This window comes from Piliocolobus tephrosceles, chromosome 19, assembly GCF_002776525.5.
Source record: "Piliocolobus tephrosceles isolate RC106 chromosome 19, ASM277652v3, whole genome shotgun sequence".
Lineage (NCBI taxonomy): Eukaryota > Metazoa > Chordata > Mammalia > Primates > Cercopithecidae > Piliocolobus > Piliocolobus tephrosceles.
The window spans coordinates 10,694,651-10,715,565 of NC_045452.1; the positions used below are offsets into that span (position 1 = coordinate 10,694,651).

The following is a 20,915-nucleotide window of genomic DNA, read 5'->3' on the forward strand; positions in this document are numbered from 1 at the left end:
AAAGTGCGGGGATTACAGGCATAAACCACCATGCCTGACCCCCAAAATGCCTTTATTTATTTACTTATTTACTTATTTATTTATTTTATTTATGAGACTGAGTTTCACTCTTGTCGCCCAGGCTGGAGTGCAATGGCACAATCTCTGCTCTCTGCAACCTCTGACTCCTGGGTTCAAGCGATTCTTCTGTCTCAGCCTCCCATGTAGCTGGGATTGCAGGTGCCTGCCACCATGCCTGGCTCATTTTTGTATTTTTAGTAGAGACGATGTTTCACCATGTTGGCCATGCTGATCTCAGACTCCTGATCTCAGGTGATCCACCCGCCTCAGCCTCCCAAAGTGCTGGGATTACAGGTGTGAGCCACCACACCTGGCCTCCAAAATGCCTTTTAAAGCTGTTTTTTTTTTTTCAAAGTCCAAGATCTGGCTGGGCAAGGTGGCTGATGCCTATAATCCCAGCACTTTGGAAAGCCAAGGTAGGAGGCTCTTTTGAGCCCAAGAGTTTGAGACCAGCTTGGGCAACATAGGGAGACACCTGTCTCTACAAAAAAAAATATTTTTTTTCAATTAGCTGGGTGTGGTGGCACATACCTGTAGTCCCAGCTACTTGGGAGACTGAGACAGGAGGATCATCTGAGTCCTGAAAGTTAAGGCTACAGTGAGCCATGGTCACACCACTGCACTCCAGCCTGGGCAACAGAGCAAGACCTTGTCTCAATCAATCAATCAGTCAAGTCCAAAATCTAATCAAGGTTCTCACACATTGCGTTTGGTTGCCACATTTCTAGTCTCTTTTGAAACAGGCCTCCTGCCTTTTTCTTCTTCTCTTGACTTTGTCTTTGTGTGAATGTCCCACAATTTAAATTTGTCTGATTGTTTCTTCATGATGAGATGCAGGCTAAATACTCTTGGCAGGGGCACTTGTGGTGCCTTTTATTGTACCTCGTTAGGAGGCCCATGTCAGCTTGTCCCATTGTCCATGCTGGAAATGGCTTAATGGAATATTTTTTTCATCTTTTTTTTTTCCTTTGAGACAGAGTATTGCTCTGCTGCCCAGGCTGGAGTGCAATGGCATGATCTCTGCTCACTACAACCTCTGCCTCCTGGGTTCAAGCAATTCTCCTGCCTAGCCTCTTGAGTAGCTGGGATTACAGGCATGTGCCACCACACCCAGCTAATTTGTGTGTGTGTGTGTGTATACATATATATATATATTTTTTTTTTTTTTTAGTAGAGACAGGGTTTTTCCATGTTGGCCAAGCTGGTCTTGAACTCCTGACCTCAGGTGATCCATCCACTTCGGCCTCCCAAAGTGCTGGGATTACAGGCATGAGCCACCATGCTCAGCCTGGAATTTTTTAAGATCATCTTTTTTTTATTTTTTATTTTTTGAGATAGGGTCTTGCTGTGTTGCCCAGGCTGGAGTACAGTGGCGTGATCATGGCTCACTGCAGCCTCCATCTCAGGGGCCCAAGCCACCCTCCCACCTCAGCCTCCCAAAGTACTGGAATTACAAATACACACCACCACGCCTGGCTAATTTTTTAATTTTTTCTTTTTTTAAGACAGGGTCTCTGTCGCCCTGGCCAGAGTGCAGTGGTACGATCTCAGCCCAATACAGCCTCAGCCTCCTGGGCATCAATCCTCCCACCTCAGCCTCCCAAGTAGCCGGGACTACAGGCACACACCACCATGCCTGGCTAATTTTTGTATTTTTAGTAGAGATGGGATTTCGCCATGTTGGCTAGGCTGGTCTGTAACTCCTGATCTCAAGCAGTCCACCCACCTCAGCCTCCCAGAGTGCTGGGATTACAGACATGAGCCACTGTATCGGGCCATTTTTGTTTTTTTTAGAGATGGGGTCTCACTGTGTTGCCCTGGCTGGGCTCAAGTGATCCTCCCACCTTGGCTTCTTAAAGTGCCAGAATTAAGGTATGAGCCACCATGCCAGGCCCCCCAGCTTTTTCTGAGACATGATCTTGCTCTGTTACCTATCCTGGAGTGTAGTGGCACAATCATAGCTCACTGTAGCCTCAAACTCTTGTGCTCAAGTGAACCTCCCACCTCAGCCTCCACAGTAGCTAGAAGTACAGGTGTGTGCCACCACACCCAACTAATATTTTTGTCTTTCTTTCTTTCTTTTTTTTTTTTGAGATGGATACTCCCATCGTCACCCAGGCTGGAGTACAGTGGTGTGATCTCAGCTCACTGCAACCTCTGCCTCCTGGGTTCAAGTGATTCCCCTGCCTCAGCCTCCCAAGTAGCTGGGACTATAGGTCGCCACCACACTCAGCTAATTTTTGCATTTTTAGTGGAGATGGGGTTTCACCATGTTGGCCAGGCTGCACTAGAACTCCTGACCTCAAGTGATACACCCACCTTGGCCTCCCAAAGTGTCACTAGGTGCTGGGATTACATGACAGCCACCGTGCCCACCCAAATTTTTTAATTTTTAAATTTTTTGTAGATATGGGGTCTTGCTATGTTCCCCAGACTGGTCTCAAACTCTTAGCCTCGAGTGATCCTCCCACTTTGGTCTCCCAAAGCACTGAAATTACATGTGTAAGCCACTGTGCCCAGTGAAGGTCATTCATTTTTAGATCCTGCCCCTGCAATACTGGAAGGGGGATTACTTTGGCATGCAGCCCGTGGTGACCCTGGGACCCCCAGGCTGAAATGGCCATTCAGCAGCCTGAGGGTCGCCCAGTCTATGTGATGTGGACAGGACAGCTGGATCACAAGGGTCAGCCCCAGTGAGCAGGCTCACTCATGATGGACATATTGAGAGACTTCTCAGTTGTTCAGATGGTTTTGTGGGAAGCAACAACCTTAAAGGGTTGGCTTGTAATTATACAATTATACATTGTAATTATACAATTATATATTGTCCGTCCCTTCACTTATCTGTACTGAGTAAAGGACACCAAGAGAGATTTCCAGATGTCATCAGGGCTGGGATAGTTCTATTTGTCATCCTGGCATGCTGCTGGAATTGAGAGATCTACATTCTGGAAATAGCTTTGTTTCTGGACTAGGAAAGAGGAAGGAATGAGGGAGTATGGAGTGTTGTCAAGACTGTGGACTGTATGCTGGGGAAGGAAAGGATGCAGATGGGGAGGAAGAGATGAGGTCTCTGGCATGAGCCCTGGGTAGCAGCTGACACCACTTGGGGAGTGGGGAGCCCCAGAGCTGGTGGCCTTGGAGGAGGGGCTTTGTGAGCCCAGTGCTATATCCCTGGGTCTGGGAGCCAGAGACAGGGAGAAGCAGACCTGTACTGTTAAGAGGACAGGGCTAGGCTGAGGGCAACGCATCAGGACGTGCCAGAATGTGGACCTGGCATAGTCTAAGCCCTGGGAGAGGTGAGCACTGTTTTCCAGGCAGGGAGTTCAAAGCGCGAATTGCTAGGGAAGAGGCAGAGGCCTGAGCCTCAGGTTTGTCAGCATTTAAGCGCAAGTTCTCCAAAAGCAATGTAACTCAAACCTTGTCTAATTTTATTGACACACGGATGGTCCCCAACTTATGATGGTTCAAATTACAATTTTTCAACTTTACAATTGTGCAAAAGCAATATAGGCTTTCAGTACATTCCTTATTACTTCCAAATAAGCCCATCGTAAGTTGAAAATATTGTATGTCAAAATGTACTTTTTTGGCCAGGGATGGTGGCTTACGCCTGTAATCCCAACACTTTGGGAAGCTGAGATAGGAGGATCACTTGAGGCCAGGAAATCGAGACCAGCCTGGGCAATGTAGCAAGACCCTTGTCTCTTAAAAAAAAAAAATGTTATTGGCTGGGCACAGTGGCTCATGCCTGTAATCCCAGCACTTTGGGAGGCCATGGCGGGTGGATCACCCGAGGCCACGTTCCAGACCAGCCTGACCGACATGGAGAAACCCCGTCTCTACTGAAAATACAAATTTAGCCGGGCGTGGTAGCGCCATGAGCTACTCGGGAGGCTGAGGCAGGAGAATCGCTTGAACCTGGGAGGTGGAGGTTGTGGTGAGCCGAGATCATGCCATTTCTCTCCAGCCTGGGCAACAAGAGCGAAACTCCATCTCAAAAATGCGCTTTTGACTTACACTGGGTTTATCTGGATGAAACGCCATTGCAAGTCAAGGAACATCTATATATTCATTTGGGCATGAGTGAAAATACCGGTAACTAGCCTGAGCTCACTGATCAGAGTAATTAGGGTGAGGCTAATGTGGTGATTTACAGTAAAAAGAATGTGAAGTAAATAAACATATAGGTGACCAAGGGATATAGTCATGCAGGTGTTGGGAGAGCAACTGGTGCTCAGTGACAGACAGGAGAAGACAGGAGGACTCCCAGCAGCCTCTGGGGTGGCCGTTCTGCCCGTGAAGATTGGCTCGCCCCACCTTCAGCGCAGCAGGATTTGTGGCGGTGTAGGAGAGCAGCCAGCTGGGATCCAGCGGGACCTTCTGGGAGGTCCCGCAGGGGTTGCTTCCTTCCGCCTGCCTTGTTGTCCCCCTCCTGTCCTCACCCGGTCTTGTTCTGGCTGTCCATGGACCCTGAGCTGTGGCAGGTAGTGTGGGGCTGCAGGTGCATGTCCTGGGTGGGGCATGGGCCACTGACGGGCTTTGCGGGGTCCCCTCCCCTGCCCCCTTCACGGCTGCATCTGTCTCTTTCCTCCACAGGGGGAGGGGTTGCACCAACTACGCGAGGCTTTGAAGATTTTAGCTGAGAGGGTTTTAATCTTGGAAACAATGATTGGGCTCTATGGTGAGTAGAGACAGACAGACGGACAGACAGTCCAGCCCCTGCCTGCCAGCCTTCCCCAAGCCCTTCTGGGGTGGAACTGGCCTGAGCCTAGTCATGAGACTGGAGAAGGTGCCTGTCCCAGGCAAGCATGGACCTGAGAGACCACAACCACCCATCCCTCAATGACTGGTTCCCTCCTCCATGGGTGCAGGGGTGCCCTAGAAACCCGGGCTCTATTGCTGTGGTCAGACCTGGGCCTCTAGGCATTATGGGTAATGTGGTTTCTAGGCCTGCAGGGAACCAGAGATGACAGATTTCAAGTTTGGAAGAAATTATGGGCAATAGAACCAAACTCCAGTCTAGCAATGGGATTGTGGGTAACAGAGCCAGACTCCTGCAGTGCAAGGGATCATGGGTAACCAAATCACAGCTCAGGGCAACAGGAGGATTACAGGTAATGGATCCAGACTCTAGTCAGCCTTCAGCTCTAGAGAAATCATGGGTAACAGAGTCAGACCCGCAGGACAATAGGTCATGGAGCAAGACTCCAGAAGGGCAGGGGACTGTGGGTGACAGAGCCAGGCTCAGGTCCCAGGGAACTCTGGGTCATGCACTACCTACCAGTTCTGACCTTCCTCTCCCATAATCCCCCAGAGGCTCTCACAAGGCAGACCCTCCTGGCCTCAGGTGTCCCCTTTGCAGTTTTCCCCTTGGTCCTCCTAATCTGTTTTATTGGTCCCTTTAGGGGACTAAGAGAGCCAGACTTTCACCCCAAGCATTCACCCAGAAACTCCCCACCCATGTGGTTACTTGAGGATCCAGGCCAGCCCTGTCCCCACCACAGGAGGGGAGACTGAAGTCTCAGTACTGAAACTCACTCCCAGGCTCCTGCCCTGATGCCAGCTGGCAGTGCCCTCCCACCCTCCCGGCTTGGCTCCCCAGGCCAGCCCTCGGAGGCCAGACTCGCACCGTCTGCTCTTCTCCATCTCCCATCAGGCTCCTAGCTTACAGAGCTTCCTGCAGCAGCAGGCTCAGCTGGAGCTCCTGGCCAGACGGGTCACCCTGCTGGAAGCCATCATCTGGCCAGGTAATGGCAGGGCGGGCAGGCAGGGGCAGCCTCTTCCAGGAAGGGCCTGGGCATGCAGAAGGTGCCTTCCAATGCTCGGCCCAGGCCAGCGGACACTCATTCTTCATCCAGCCAGCCAGCCAGCAGATGGTGCCTGGCAGAGAGAAGGCTCTGGTCACTCGAGTGAATGAATACCTGCTCTGTGCCAGGCACCTTGTTGGGACAGGCTCCACAAGATAAGACAGACATAGGCCTGCCCTCAAGGAGTGTAGGGTGCTGGGGGTGCTCAGGAGAACCCTGACACTGGTAGAGAAACCCACGGTGAGGTACACTGCAGGGAAGGGAGTACAGGCAGCCATGGGAATACAGAAGTGCCTCTGACCTGGCCCAGAGGAAGTTGGAGGGGGTTGAGGGAGGTCTTCCTGGAGGGTGATATCTAAGTGGAGACCTGAAGGGCAAGGATCTGGGAAGAGTGAACAGGCAGAGAAACAGCATGAGCGAAGGCCAAGAGACCAGAAGGAGCCGAGAAGCGACGGAATCTGGCAGGGCCTAGATCGAGAAGGTCCTAGAAGATAGGATGGGGTAGCACAGGAGTTGCTTAGACACCAGTGGGTGGTACTCCGCCTTGCGTCTGGCTCCTGGGAGTGAAGCTGAGGTCTTTCCTCATGAAACTGAGCCTGTGGCTGGCCCTGAAGAAAGGAAGGGATTGGCTGCCTGAGGGTCTGAGCTCTGTTCCTCACCTGCCCTGCCACACCATCTCACAGCCCATCTCACATCAGTGCACAGAGGCCTCCACATCATGTCCAACTTTGCATCTATTTTAAAGACTGAGAGGCTGGGCGCAGTGGCTAACGCCTGTAATCCTAGCACTTTGGGAGGCTGAGGTGTATGGATCACCTGAGGTCAGGAGTTCGAGACCAGCCTAGGCAACATGGCGAAACCCTATCTCTACTAAAAATTAGTCAGGCATGTTGGTGGGCGCCCGTAATCCTAGCTACTTGGGAGGCTGAGGCAGGAGAATCACCTGAATCCGGGAGACAGAGGTTGCAGTGAGCCAAGATCGCACCCCTGTATTCCAGTCTGGGAGACAGAGCGGGACTCCGTCTCAAAAAAAAGAAAAGAAAACCTCAGATTGTTTCCCCAATATCCTCTTTGCCAAAGGCTGACCTTTCTTGCTCAAAAACAAAAAGACTGAGAAACTTAGGTCCCAAGCAGGAAGGAGAGTTAAGGTTAGAGCCCAGCTTCCTTCATCCAGTAAAACCTTAGGGAACACTCATTGAAAGCCAGGCCTGGTTGGGCACTGGCACTCTGGAGTATAGATAGGTGCCAGCCTTGGGGAGCTGGCCATGAGTGGCAGGGAATCGTACCTACAGAGATATGGGGTAGGGGAGCACGGAAGGATGTGGGTGAGGAACAGGCACTTGTCCCTAGGGGTTGGAGAAGGCTTCTTGGAAGAGGGGACTCTGCGTTGGGTCCTGGAAGATCCCAATGAGTGTGCCAGGTGGGGAAGTGGGCTGGGCAGCCTTGAGAGAGTCCTGCCTGTGCAGAGGCCCAGAAGCTGGGAAGGGTGTGGGGTCTGCTTCCAAAGCTCCTCCCACAGTGCCGCATGCTTCTCTAACTTCTAGAAACTTCAGTGCCTAGCTCCCAGACCTCCTCCCCTCTTACAGAGAGGGGCCAAGGACCAAATCTCAGGCTCTCAGAACCTTTTTAGGTGTCCCCACCTTCTCTCTGAGGATTGGGGCGGAGCCAGAAGGGGCACATTTGGGCCACCATGGCTCTGGATCTGTCCCTGCCTTCAGCCAGCTCTGTCTCTGACAGCCCAGGGAGAAAAGTGCCAGGCACCTCAGAAGTCCCACACCCACTGCCAGTGGCCCCTCGAGCCAGCTTGGGTCGGGGCTTGGAGGGACAGGTCGGAGGAGTGGGAGATGGGACCCTCCCCATTGGCCCAACATACACATCAGGTGCTACTGAAGACCCAGACGGGGTTCCTGTTTAGGTTATAATCAATAATTATAATAGTATCAGCTGCCACATGTCTGGCCCACCTGGGCTGGATCGATCATCTCCAGTCTCTTAGAGTAGTAAGCCTGCTAGGTGAGCGATGCCATGGCCATTTTACAGATGAAGAAACAGGCTTGGAGGCTCTTGTGACTGCTTCAGGGTCACGGGAATGGGAATGATCAGGCTAGGGGTCCACCCCAGGTCTCTCCTCTAACATGCTGGCCCTTTGGGCTTCACCAGCAAAAGTTTGCTGACTCTGCCACTCATCCAGGGCCCCAAATTTGATTGTGACAAACTCACAGGGACCAGACCTGCAGGAGACCTGGGTGGAAGCGACACCAACCTAGTAACCATAATAATCCATCATTTCCTGTGAAAACCACTTTCCAGTCCTGGTCACGGTAAACACATGTATCACAAGGGTGTAAAAACGGGACTATTATCCCCATGTTCCAGATGACGTTCAGAGGTTCTGCGACTTGCCCCAGGCCACATATCTGGCAGAGTAGGACCAGGACATGATCCTAGCTGGCACTGGGGCCAGTGCTCTGTGCCGCTCCCCTCCCACGCTCCTTGAGTTAAGGCATGGAATGTCCCTTTCAGTGATCACATATGCCTGTCTGCTCCAGGAGCCCTCATCTCAACCCGGAGGTGCATGGGTGACCCTGGGCCACACAGGGTCAGGGCACAGTCATGATTACGAGGGGATAGCCTACCACTCCCTACCAGTGCCCTCAATGGGAACCTGGTGTTCACCAGAACCCAAGTATCTGTCCTATGGAGGCTTAGCCAAGTCCTCCCCCGTGGCCCTCTCCTCCCTGAGTGTCCATCTCCCCCTAGAAAAACAGCCTATTCTGACCTGCCTGGCCTGCTCATTTTACTTCGGGAAGGGCTGAGATGATAGTCACGGAAGGCTTCCTGGAGGAGATAGCTCCTACCCTCGGTTTTGAAAGATGAGTAGTTTTCCGGTTCCGTCCAGAACTGTCCCTGTTTTAGCAATGAGACAACTGAGACCCTGATAGAGGTCCAGCTTGCCCAAGACTGCACAGTAGGTCAGTGGCAGAGCCTGGCCTCCTAAGCCCTTCCCTCCAACTGGTGGCCTAGCCCAAGTCTGTTCCCTAGCCTCAGTTTACCCAGCTACCACATAGAGGATGATTCAGGACACACCTCCACCCCAAAATGAATAGAAAAACGCAGCAGCCTATATGTGAAGCATTCATGGCATGCTAAACACTTCCTAAAGGCGGTGGGTGTGGTTAACCCCACTTGACAAAGCAGGAATCAAACAGAGGCGCTGAGTGCTCTCCTTGGGTTGGGGGGCTGGTAAGTCCTGGCAGACCCCAATCTGTAGAGCCCCTTTCCCACAGCTCTGCAGCCAGATACCAGGGTGGATTATACCTGGCAGAGGGTGCCCAGTTCTGCCACCCCCTAGAGGGCCAAGGGGAGGTGGGTACCTCACATGAACCACCCTGATGTGGCCTCTCTCCTTCTCCTTCCCTCCGGCAGAACCAGAGATGGGGTCTGGGGCAGGCCCTGCCGGCACAGGCACCCCCAGCCTCCTTCGGGGCAAGAGGGGCGGACATGCAGCCAACTACCGGATCGTGGCCCCCAGGAGCCGGGATGAAAGAGGCTGAGGGCGGTGGCGGCCCCTGGGGCAGACCAGGCCAGGCTTCCCCTCCTACCTGGACTCGGCCAGCTGCCTCCAGGGACCGCCCGTCCATATTTATTAATATCCTCAGGGTCCCTTCTGCCATCTAGGCCTTAGGGGTAAGCAGGTCTCAGTCCTGGCACCATGCACATGTCTGAGGCTAAGCAGGGGCTGAGAGGAGAGGCTTGGGCCTCAGTTTCCCTCTGTGAAGTGGGGGGAGGCAGGCCTTCAAGGACGGGTAGAGGTACAAGGCTTTGTCTCATCTGCTGTCTGAGTATCCAGGCCCAAAGGCACTGAGGGAGTCAGGAGTTGGGGCTTAGCACATGCAGGGATGACAGGGCAGGGAGCAGTCTTCCTCCCTCTCCTCCCCAACCAAACCTCGGGGAGCCCTCCTGTGCCCCTCCCTCCTTGTTGTCCAGTGCTGGGTTCCCCACCCCAAGGTCAAGCTGCCCAATCCTCTGACTGGATCACCAGGGGCTTCTTGCCTCAATTCTCCTCTCTGAGCCCCCAGGCCCTCCCACATCTCAGGTTGGGGATGGGGACATGGAGAGGAAGGGGCTGCCTGCTCCCACAAATGCTTGTGACAGATGCCAGGAGGTAGATGTGTGCTGGCCAATAAAGGCCCCTACCTGATTCCCCGCAGCCTGGTCTCAGCGTGTGGTTAGATGGGGGCAGCTGGGAATGAGAATACGATGGGAGGAGAGCTGGAAATGGGTAGTGAAGAATGCTCCGTGTTGGAGGACAGAGCCTCCTGGAGGTACAGGCTACATGGTGCAGGGCCAGGAAGCCTGTGTCTCCGGACATCAGGGAACAGCTCTCCCACAACTGGTCATTCATTTGGTGCTCACTCATTCATTCATCCCCCTGATGCCAACACAGAAGAGTCAAACACAACTGCTGCCTCCAAGGAGGTCCAGGTTGAAAAACAAACTGGTTTTTATTCTAAACACATACTAGGGCAGCATGCTGGCCTCTCCTGCCTCCAGAGGTGCCCCTGCTCCCCACTGTGGTCCTCAGTAGACAGAGCAGGAGCTCGGGCTACCCACATGCAGCCCAGCCCTTAGCACCCAAGGGCCTGCCTATGCCCCACTCTCTGCCTGGGCTAGGGAGGCCCAGGACCCTCGGAGTGGGCAGGCCCACCCTTTCCCTGGGTCACCAGGGTCTCAGTGCCCACTTGTCCTCCAACCAGCAGTGACACGGCACCCTCCACGCGGCCTGTGGCTGCCAGTGCCACCACCGCCTGCTCCGTGGGGAAGCCCATGCGCTCCAGCTGCTGCAGCCTGTCGGGGGTAGGGGGACAAGTGGGGAGTGTCAGGGCCACACCGGCCCCTACACCAGGGGACCCCCCCTCTGCCCACTCCACCTTACCGCAGAGAGGAGACAGAGGACTTGGACAGCCATGGTGCGCTCTGGGGCCCCTGGGCTGGCCCGTCAAGAAGTGAGGCCTGGATGCCCTCCTGCAGCATCTGCTCATCCAAGGCCGCCCACATCGGAGTCCCTGGGGAGAAGCTGGCCCCAGCCCAGTCCAGGCTGGCCTCTGAGGAGCCCTCCCAGATGGGCTGCACAGGCCTCAGGCCTGGTGGCGACAGGGCTGAGCCTTCACAGTGGGACCAGAGGTCAGGGGAGGCTACATAAGGCGGTCCAGGGATGGGAGGCCTGGAGGAGTGGGAACAGAAGAGGGCCTGACTGCCAGCCCTGCCACAGTGCCCACCTGGGCTGGCATCCCCCCATCATCCTCACCTCACTCCGGCAGGATGGGTGACAGGCAGCTCCGCCAGGCTGCCCGGGGTGGGAAGGAGCCTCAGGGGCCAGCACCCCGCCAAGGTCCCGCACAAAACACCCTCCTGCAGCGCCTGCAGCCGTCGCTCTGAGGGTTCCAGCCACCGGAAGGCCCCAGCTGCGTCTGTCTGCCCGGGGCAGGGCGGCCAGTCAAGGAAAACCAAAAGCAGCCAGCGGTGGGCCCACGCCACAGGCCAGGCCCCATGCCAAGTGTGCTGGCCACCATTCCCTCCCATCTCCTCACTGTGGCCCAGCATGGAATAGCGTCACCCTGGTCAGCAGCAGAGGCTCAGAAAGGAAAAGAGATCTGCCTGAAACTACTCAGCCAAACAGAGCCAGGTATGCCTTACCCCAAAGCCTGGGCTCACCCCTGACCCACTGTTCCCAGAACCCTATGCACCTTTTCAGGTCTGTAACTCAAGGCCCACCCTTCCTGGAAGAAGTCCCATGGATGCACCCGCTCTTGCCTTCAGACAGGCCTGGATAACTCCTATCCCCAATCCAGAGTATAGGGGCCAGCCTGTTCTCTCCAGTGGCACTGTTTTTCCTGATAGGTATGAATCATCTTAGGGCTGGACGAAGTGGCTCACAGCTATATAATCTCACCACTTTGGGAGGCTAAGACGGGAGGATCACTTGAGGCCAGGAGTTCACGACCAGCCTAGGCAACATAGACCCCGTCTCTACAAAAAAATTTTAAAATTAGCTGGACGTGGCAGTGTACACCTGTAGTCTCAGCTACTGAGGTGGCTGAGGCGAGAGGATCGCTTGAGCCCAGGAGTTTGAGGCTGTAGTGAGCTATGACGGCGTCGCCACACTCCAGCTTGAGTGACAAAACGATTCCGTCTCTAAAAATTAAAAAAAAAAAAAAAAAATATATATATATATATATACACACACACACACACACACACACACATCTCTCTCTGTCTCTCTCTCTTAGAAGCAGAACACCAATAAATAGCACTGTGGCACTATTTATTTATTTATTTTTGAGACAGTCTCGCTCTGTCACCCAGGCTGATGTGCAGTGGTGAAATCTCGGCTCACTGCAACCTCCACCTCCGAGGTTCAAGCAATTCTCCTGCCTCAGCTTCCTGAGTAGATGAGATTACAGACACGTGCCATCACACCTGGCTAATTATTTTGTATTCTTAGTAGAGATAGGGTTTCACCATGTTGGCCAGGCTAGTCTCGAACTGCTGGTTTCAAGAAATCAGCTCACCTTAGCCTCCCAAAGTGCTAGGATTACAGGCGTGAGCCACCTCACCCAACCTCTAGCACCATTTATTAAAAAGAATATTCTTTTCCTCATTGAATCGACTTGGCACTGTTGTCAAAATAAATTGACTATATAGTAAATGTAACAGTATTCTAGATCGTCAATTCTAGTCCATTGATCTGTATGTCTATCCTGATGCCAGTACCACAATATCTTGATTATTATAATTCTGTATAGCTTTTTTTTTTTTCTTTTTGGAGACAGTCTTACTTTGTCGCCCAGACTGGAGTGCAGTGGTGCAATCTCAGTTCACTGCAACCTCTGTCTCCCAGGTTCCAGTAATTCTCCTGCCTCAGCCTCCCGAGCAGCTGGGATTACAGGCATGCATCACCACGCCTTGCTAATTTTTGTATTTTTAGTAGAGATGAGGTTTCACCATGTTGGCCAGGCTGGTCTTGAACTCCTGACCTCAAGTGATCTGTCTGCCTCGGCCTCCCAAAGTGCTGGGATTATAGGCGTGAGTCACTGCGCCTGGCCACTTTTGTAGTTTTAAGTTTTGAAATGGAAAAGTATAAGTCTTCCAGGTTTGCTTTTCTTTTTCAAGATTATCTGAGGTATTCTGGGTTCTTACATTTCCGTATTAATTTTAGGACCAGCTTGCTAATTTCTGCAACAACAAAAAAAGACAACTGAGATTCTGATAAGAATTGTGTGGGATCTATAAATCAATTGGGTAGCATTAACATTTTAACAATATTAAGTATTCCAATCCATGAACATGAGATCTTTCCATTCACTTAGGCTTTTAATTTTTTTTTTTTTTGAGAGGGAGTCTTGCTGTCTTGCCCAGGCTGGAGTGCAACGGCACTATCTTGGTTCACTGCAGGCTCTGCCTCCCGAATTCAAGCAATTCTCCTGCCTCCGTCTCCCAAGTAACTGGGACTACAGGCGCCTGCCACCACGCCCAGCTAATTTTTGTTTTTTGGGGTTTTGAGACTGGGGTCTCGCCCTGTCGCCCAGGCTGGAGTGCAGTGGCATGATCTCTACTCATTGCAACTGCTGCCTCCCAGGTTCAAGCAATTCTCCTGCCTCAGTCTCCTAAGTAGCTGGGATTACAGGTGCACGCCACCACGCCCAGCTAATTTTTGTATTTTTAGTAGAAATGGGGTTTCGCCACGTTGGCCAGGCTAGTCTCGAACTCCTGACCTTGTGATCCGCCCACCTTGGCCTCCCAGTGTTGGGATTACAGGCGTAAGCCACTGTACCTGGCCTAAGTTTTTTATTATTTTTTTTTTAATTTTTATTTATTTATTTATTTTTTGTTGAGACGGAGTCTCGCTCTATCACCCAGGCTGGAGTGCAGTGGCCGGATCTCAGCTCACTGCAAGCTCCGCCTCCCGGGTTCCCGCCATTCTCCTGCCTCAGCCTCCTGAGTAGCTGGGACTACAGGCGCCCGCCACCTCGCCCGGCTAGATTTTTGTATTTTTTTAGTAGAGACGGGGTTTCACCGTGTTAGCCAGGATGGTCTGGATCTCCTGACCTCGTGATCCGCCCGTCTCGGCCTCCCAAAGTGCTGGGATTACAGGCTTGAGCCACCGCGCCTGGCCAAGTTTTTTATTTTTAGTAGACATGGGGCTTCACCATGCTGGTCTCAAAACTCCTGACCTCAAGTGATCTGCTCACCTGGCCTCCCAAAGATCTGGGGTTACAGGCGTGAGCCACTGCGCCTGGCCAGGCTTTTAATTTTTTAAATTTTTATTTTTTTGCTCAGAGTGGTTTGGCGATTCTGGGCCTTTTGTGGTTCCATATAAATTTTAGGATTATTTTTTCTATTTCTGCGAAGAATGGCATTGATATTACAGGGAGCCCACGGAGCCCTTTACATTGTAATTGGCACCTCCACCAAGCCATGACCCCCCAGGTCCCAGCCCAGAGCATATCCCAGAGGAAGACTTGGAGAAGCTCCTGGAATGTGTGTGCACAGCTCCTTGGTATTGCTTGGGACTTCACCCTTTTGTGCCACTTCCTTCCTAGGCACCCACCCATAGAACCCACACATCCCCACGGGCCCTGGGCTCAGGCAAAGGATACAGGCCAGACCAGCAAGGAGGCCACAAAGGAGCTGCAGGAAGGGTGGCTCAGAGCTGAGCAGTGGGGTCAGGACAAGCAGCAGCCATGGTGGCAGCCATGGTGGCAGTGCCCCACGGGGTCGTCTAGGGTGGTGTCCCTCCCCAGCCAGCATGGCCAGGTGGACAGGCATGTATCCACAGCTGCCGGCTGCACCGGACACCCCAAGGCCTGCCAGCAGTACTGCCAGCAGCCCAGAAGCCAGGGCGAGCAGAGCTGAGGCATGCAGGAATCTCAATGTGCCCAGGTGGCACTCCTGCTGCCAGCCCAGAGTGGGCAGGAGCAGCAGGCTCAGGAGCAGGCCTGGCAGGGCCGTGTGGCCCAGGACATGGGTCAGCAGTCGGTGCACTGGGAGAGAGAAGGGGCTTATGTGCCAGGTTAGTGGCCCCAACATCCAAGGCTGCCCCAGGTGTGCCAGGTTGAAGGTTACCCTACACCAGGGCCACCTGCTGAGCCCACCTCCCCTCCCCAGGAGCCAGTCTGCCCACAGTCAGCCCTTAATCATTGGTGGATGGGACCAAGGACTTCCAAACACTGTGGCTACGCCTCTGTCGTATTAAACAGAACACATCGCACCTGCCACTCAGTCTTTGCACTGACAACCTGCTACTGAGCACTCACTATGTCCCAGACACCATGAAGGTACTCTGCTTCTGTATTTACTAAATCATACCTGGCTGAGAGCATGAGATGGCCTGCTTCAATCCTGGAGCTACCCCATTCTCTCAAGCTGTGTAACCCTGGTCAAATCACTTAACCTCTCTGAGCATCATTGGGGGTCCTCAAATACAAACTGGAGTTGTTATTATTGGGAAACAGGTGCTCAGCTAAGGTCCCTCCTCGAACCCCCAACACCTCCTCCTCCCATCCTCATGCTTAGCTGAAAGTCTTAGTTGTTTTCTCTTTTTTTTTTTTTTTTGAGACAAAGTCTCAGTCTATCACTCAGGCCGGAGTGCAATGGCACAACTTCGACTCACTGCAACCTCCACCTCCCAGGTTCAAGTGATTCTCCTGCCTCAGCCTCCCGAGCAGCTGAGATTACAGGCACGTGCCACCACGCCCACTAATTTTTGTATTTTTAGTAGAGACAGGGTTTCACCATGTTGGTCAGGCTGGTCTCGAACTCCTGACCTCAAGGGACCCACCTGCCTCAGCCTCCCAAAGTGTTGGGATTACAGGCATCAGCCAGTGCGCCCAGCCTTAGTTCTTATTTCAAGGAAAAGCTGCCAGACCGGGAAACCATGAGAAAAACACTCCTACCCACAGGTTCCAGCCCACCCCGCTGAATCCTCTGCCTCCCTTCTTGGCTGTGGATGTGCTGAGCATGCTCCTAAGGCCATGCTTCCCCCGGGACACTGGGCCCCATCCCTGCTTGACGCCTGGAGGCCTTGTGCTGCTCCTGCCAACTGGGCCCAGGCCCTACAGCAAGTCTCCTGCTTCCTCCAAGGTCCACGTGGCTGGCCCTCACCCTGCCAGGGGTCCAGCAACAGCTCCGGGGCCAGGACCAAGCTGGGGCCGGCCCCCACCAGCCACAGGCTGCTCATCAGCAGCATCAGGACTGAGGAGGCGAGAGGCAGCGCCGGGGACAGTGGGCCATGGGGGCCCCTGGCATGCATAGCTTGGTTGAGGATGGTCAAGGGTGGTCCTAGGGCTGTGCGCTGGGGGTAAAAGAAAACAACAACAAGTTGTTATTGGAGGTTTTGTCTCACCAATACCCACTCAAGCACCTTATCAACAGCCCTATTTTACAGAGGTGGAAACAGGCTGGAGAGGCAGGCCCAGCAGCTTGGCCATAGTGGAGCTCAGACCCTAACCCATGCACTCATAAGCCATCTTGCCATTCCACTCACCTCTGTTTAAGGACTGGCAGGGGACAGGCATAGAGACTCCTGAGTCCTGATGGGCCCTAAACTACCAAAAAGAGGGGTTCAGCCCCTCACCCCCCTGGGCGAATTCAGGGCCATCTCTAGCCCTCTTCTATCCTCCCCCTTCCCTCAGGCTACTACCTCCCTCCTTCCTCCCCTACCCTGTGCCCAGCCTTAATGCTCCAGATGGTTTCAGTAGCCCTTGACCCTGGAGTGGGGCCAGCCAATGGGCAAGCAGACTGGGGAAGGGTGGGGCAGAAGAGCAGGAGTCCCACACCTTGAGCCATACTAAGAGACTTGGGACTGAGACATCCCCTTTGAGGGTGAGCCCATCCACCGTAAGCCTCCTCCTGCATCCTTACTGGCACAGCCCCTCTGGCCCTAGCTCCCCTTTCCACAGGAAGGCTTCAGTATGGGCTCCACCTCTTTCTGCTCTGTGTCCCAAGGCAAGTTTCCAACCTCATCTTTTTACAGATGAGCCTCATTTTACAGATGAGCCGCTCCCTTTTCATCTGTAAAATGGGAATTCAGACATTCCTTTCCTCAGAGGATGATGAAATAAAAAGGAATAGGCTAAGGTGGGCCCTGGCCCACAACTCCTGCTCCATAAATCATAGCAATCCCCACTAATAATGGCGGGCATTGGTAGCCACCAGCTGGCCCATGGAGAAGGCCTCAACATGGAGGTGGCTGCTCCAGCCTAGCTGGTCCCAGCTTTGGCCCTCAAACATGGCCTTTCCCTACCCACCAAAGCAAGGCCTTCTCCCCTGTGCTCTCCTCTTGCATCCAGCCTGTCCTCCAGGGCCTGTAGGTCCCTGGTCAAGCCTCTCTGTCCCAGGACTCCCACTGAGCTGATTCAGGGCAGGAAGCAGGATCCCAGAGAGACAAGAAGGCTGCCTAATTTGCTCCCCTGCCAAGCGCCTTCTCCATATCTACCAGTTTCCTGCAGGAAAAATGTGGAAAGCTCCTCTGCCTGCATTGTCCTTCCCTCCATTTCGCCAGTAGGCAAACTCCTATTTTACTCTTGGAAGCCTAGCTCAAATATCCCTTCCCCTCCTCTGGCCCCCCAACATCAGGGATCTTATCCTTAGGAGCACAGCTTGACCAGTCTGTCTCCCTAGGTAGGTGGTCTGAGCTCATGGCTCCTCTGATCCCCACATTCCCCAGGGTATTCGCAGCACACAACCAGTGCTTTATATATGTTCACTGAAAAAAGGACACTAGCTTGACTCCTGGTCCTGCTGAGGGATTTGAAGGTGAACCCTGCCCTTTGTGGACCCGGGTATCCACCTAGGGGGCTGGGGTTAGAGGTCCAGAAAGGTGGGCAGGGCCAACCTTGCCTGGAAGCAGGGTTTGGGGCCAAGACACCCACCATAAACCTCCTCTTGTATTCTCACCTCAAAACCATTCCCCAGCTCTGGGCACCTTAGCAAGGGTGAAAGGCTTGACCGTGGACACTCGGAACGGGGACTTGAGCCCCGTGGACCTCACTTTCTTCAATCTATGAAACGGGCAGTGCACCACCAGGCCCTGCCTACCTTACTGGGAAGCCGGGAGGGCAGAATGGAAAGACAAGGACGAAGATTCTTCCGGGTGGCGGATAGAGTAGGGGGTCCCAGGATCTGTCTGGTTCGAACTCAGCTGGGGACTTTGCAAAGATTCTCAATTTCCTTGGACCTCAGTTTCCCCTTCTGTAGAAACAAGGGTATTGGATGAGGGACGATTAAAGGGCGTGCTCCACCTCGACCGTTACCGGGGATGGGGTCTCGGGGCCAGAAACGGCGTTCGAGGCCTCCCACCTAGCCGACCGGCCTTGGGGCCCTTCCCCGCTGGCCCGGGCCACGCGTCCCGGGTACTCACTGCAGAGCGTGCCCAGCAACCCCGAAAGGCCGGTCGGGGACCCGGGCTGGGAGTCGGGACTCTAGCTCCCGGGCGAGATCGGGAAACCCTGAATCCATTCCGCGCACACCCGGCCGCGTGACCCCGGCCGACCGGCTGGCACGCCACCCATTCCCCGCGGCCCGCGGATTAGTCAGCAGTTGTTCTAGTCCGGGTCCCTTCCCCCAGCCCTCCCGCCGATCTCCGTCTCCCTGCAGGGCAGACTCTTCAGCGACGGTCCCTAGAGCCAGCGGACGGAACCATTACAAACAACCTAGCCTCGTGAAGAGAGCCTCTCCGGTTTCACACTGAGACCCGCTCACCCGCGCTCTGGCCCCTTAGGTGCTATTTTGGCTCGAGTGTCACGTCGGGCGCCCTTTAGAGAGATTGGGACAAGGGTTGCGGACGCGAAGAACGAGAAAGCGGTGGTTCATCCCTCCTGACCCCACCCCCGTGGCCTGGCCTGATGGTCGCGCCCGGGGTTGCGGGATTTGCGCCTGCGCAGTGCGGCGCCTAGAGGGAAAGCGAGAGGGAGACGGACGTTGAGAGAACGAGGAGGAAGGAGAGAAAATGGCGTCCACGGGTGAGTATGGTGGAACTGCGGTCGCGCCCGCGGTAGCCGGAACGCCCAAACTGGGGGTCGTTTGTCTCTGGGCTTGGCTGGGAAGACTGAGTGGAGTTTCCGAGAGGGGTTTGAGGCACCCGCCGCGACCTGACGAGCTCGGGGATCCGCGTTCCTCTCCCCTCCCCCCACCGGGCGGGCCGGTTCTGGAATCTTCCGGCTCCCGCGGCGCGCAGGGGGCTCGCTGCGGCGGGGGCGCGCGGGGCCCGCTTTGGCCTCCATTGTGTGGCGGTCCTCGCGCCCTGCGCTCCGGGCCTCCCGCCACGTGGGCGGGGCCTGCGGCCTTCGAGGCCCTGCGTGAAGCGGAGGATTTGGCCAGCCCTCGAGCCGGTCACTGGGAAACCGCCGGGGAGGCCGCAGGCTGCTATCCCTTGAGGCCTCCCTCCGCGTTTTCAGGGTTTCCCGAGAAACCAGGAAAAAAAGCAAAGAAAGATACCGTGGATTTGTGGGCCGAGGGGTGCCGGCCTATGAGCGGGAGCCCCGTCATCTTTAAGGCCCAGTCGGCTGGGGCGTCTGGCGCTGCCGAACTGGCCCGTCGGCGTCTTCCAGCCCCAAGCCGAACTTCTGCCCGCCTGGACTTTAGACAGAATGTGCTTCCCTCCTCCAGGGCCCCCAGTTTGCCGCTTTTTTGGGCTTCTCCATTTTTATCGTTATTTATTAATCCACGCCCTCCCCTCTCCCAAAACCAATTAAGTGGCTTCCCAGGGCCCTTTTTCTGCAAACGCCGAGGGACATCCGTTGTATAATAAGGCCAGCCTGGATCGAGAGACGAGAAATGCTACCAGTAAGATATTTCTGGCCTCTCTGACCTAGGAGGAACAAAAGGCCGAGCCTGCATTTGAATTATGTTTCAGCAGTGGTCTCGCACGTTTATTCGCCTGCGTTAGGCCGGCAGGCCTGTTGATTTCGTAGGTCGACAGAGGAGAGGGAAAAGAGGCCAGCCAGTAGAGGCGATCTTAAAGGCACTTGAAAGCAAGCCCCGGATAGGAACTCCAAAATGGGAGTAGAGTGGTCCTTGATGGAAGGAGCATTTAAGAGTGTCGCCTAGCCACCACCTGCAGGTCGCAAGCTGTGGGTACACTAGCCCGCGGAAATCGGCAGGGTGGAGCATTTTTGCCTCTGGGGGTATTCTCAGGCCACCTGGTTCCAGGCCTTAGAGACAGTGGGAGAAGATGAAAGATAGGAACAGCTCTGGACCCTCCAGAGTTTTTAGAGTCCAGAATCCAGCAACTTAAGGACAGTTTAAGAATTCACCCCATCTGTGTGGTCAATAAACAGGTAAGTGTTGGGTGTTCTTGCTGGGATACCAAAGAATGCCGGTAGAAGAGAGGACTCTGAAATACCACAGCTAACCTTCTGGTGGAAAGTGGTTTCCTAGGTGCCGTATCCACCCTCTTCTCCTCTGCAAAAGCCTGAAAAGGCAAAACGTGTGCGTTGACATTTTTGCATGGCCGGGCATGTCTTTTTTCAGTCAACTTTGTTCCAACATTGTTCACTAGTAACTACCATGTGCTTGTACTGTATTAGAATTATAGTTGTGGTTTCTGTTGACACAAAGTAAACACATTAGGCCTGGCTGGGGGGCCTTCAGAGAGTCACATAAGTAATCTGGGCCTTAGTTTCTTTTCCTGTAAAATACAGAAGTTAGGCTAGATCTGTTAAGCTTTTGAACCTTTCTGACCTTCCTGCATAATCATTCCACAAATTTGTCCCATGCTGACTTCAACTCAGGTAGTGTGAAGCAGCTTCCATAGTGACTGCTATAAAGTGTTTAAAGCATTGCCTTGGGTTAATAATAATAGAAGTTTTCTCTCCGCGTGTGTATCTCATGTAGAAAAGACTCGCTGCAATCTAGAACCCCCACCCCTTAATCACAGTGAAGTGTTTTTTAGTGAAGTCTGTGGCTCACTTTTGGGGGTTAAAAACAAACACGGTTGCTGAATAATCTGACCAGTTTGTAATTGTATTAGGTTGGTGCAAAAGT

The 20,915-nt window shown here is 53.8% G+C and overlaps 3 protein-coding genes across 10 annotated transcripts in view; 2 read left to right on the forward strand and 1 right to left on the reverse strand.

Annotated features, from left to right (window-relative positions):
- The window catches only part of EMID1 (EMI domain containing 1), a 54,148-nt gene extending 44,068 nt beyond the window's left edge, over window positions 1–10,080 (forward strand). The window contains exons 14-15 of one of the 2 annotated variants that reach the window (XM_023190725.2): window positions 4,660–4,744; window positions 9,297–10,080. In XM_023190725.2, the coding sequence (XP_023046493.1) occupies window positions 4,660–4,744; window positions 9,297–9,424 (213 nt within the window). In that variant the 3' untranslated portion in view covers window positions 9,425–10,080. The remainder of the gene's footprint in view (window positions 1–4,659; window positions 4,745–9,296) is intronic. The other variant, XM_023190724.2, reaches the window with a different exon arrangement.
- Window positions 10,081–10,356: 276 nt separating this feature from the next.
- Window positions 10,357–18,596, reverse strand: RHBDD3 (rhomboid domain containing 3). Of its 4 annotated transcripts, none has more exons than XM_023190732.3 (8): window positions 18,292–18,596; window positions 17,970–18,122; window positions 16,417–16,472; window positions 16,035–16,224; window positions 14,531–14,914; window positions 11,179–11,341; window positions 10,807–11,094; window positions 10,357–10,718 (listed from the first exon to the last, which is right to left on the reverse strand). In XM_023190732.3, exons 4-8 carry the CDS (start codon window positions 16,180–16,182, stop codon window positions 10,541–10,543), a joined length of 1,161 nt encoding a protein of 386 aa, XP_023046500.1. In that variant the 5' UTR covers window positions 16,183–16,224; window positions 16,417–16,472; window positions 17,970–18,122; window positions 18,292–18,596; the 3' UTR covers window positions 10,357–10,540. The 4 variants fall into 4 exon arrangements, with proteins under 4 accessions (XP_023046500.1, XP_023046502.1, XP_031790475.1 ...); XM_023190734.3 differs by having other exon boundaries at window positions 16,417–16,477; XM_031934615.1 differs by having other exon boundaries at window positions 16,035–16,472; window positions 18,292–18,595.
- The window catches only part of EWSR1 (EWS RNA binding protein 1), a 23,760-nt gene continuing 21,411 nt past the window's right edge, over window positions 18,567–20,915 (forward strand). For all 4 annotated transcript variants that reach the window (XM_023190726.2, XM_023190727.2, XM_023190728.2 and 1 more), the window contains exon 1: window positions 18,567–18,892. In XM_023190726.2, coding sequence (XP_023046494.1) covers window positions 18,880–18,892 — 13 coding nt within the window. In that variant the 5' untranslated portion in view covers window positions 18,567–18,879. The remainder of the gene's footprint in view (window positions 18,893–20,915) is intronic.

What these genes read in the sequence shown, in the direction of transcription:
- RHBDD3 (XM_023190732.3), bottom strand. Translation starts at nt 16,182, where the DNA reads ATGCATGCCAGGGGCCCCCATGGCCCACTGTCCCCGGCGCTGCCTCTC. An exon ending in GTTGCTGGACCCCTGGCAGG is followed by an intron (nt 14,915 to 16,034) that starts GTGAGGGCCAGC and finishes TCTCTCTCCCAG; the next exon opens with TGCACCGACTGCTGACCCAT. An exon ending in ACCCATCCTGCCGGAGTGAG is followed by an intron (nt 11,095 to 11,178) that starts GTGAGGATGATG and finishes CCACTCCTCCAG; the next exon opens with GCCTCCCATCCCTGGACCGC.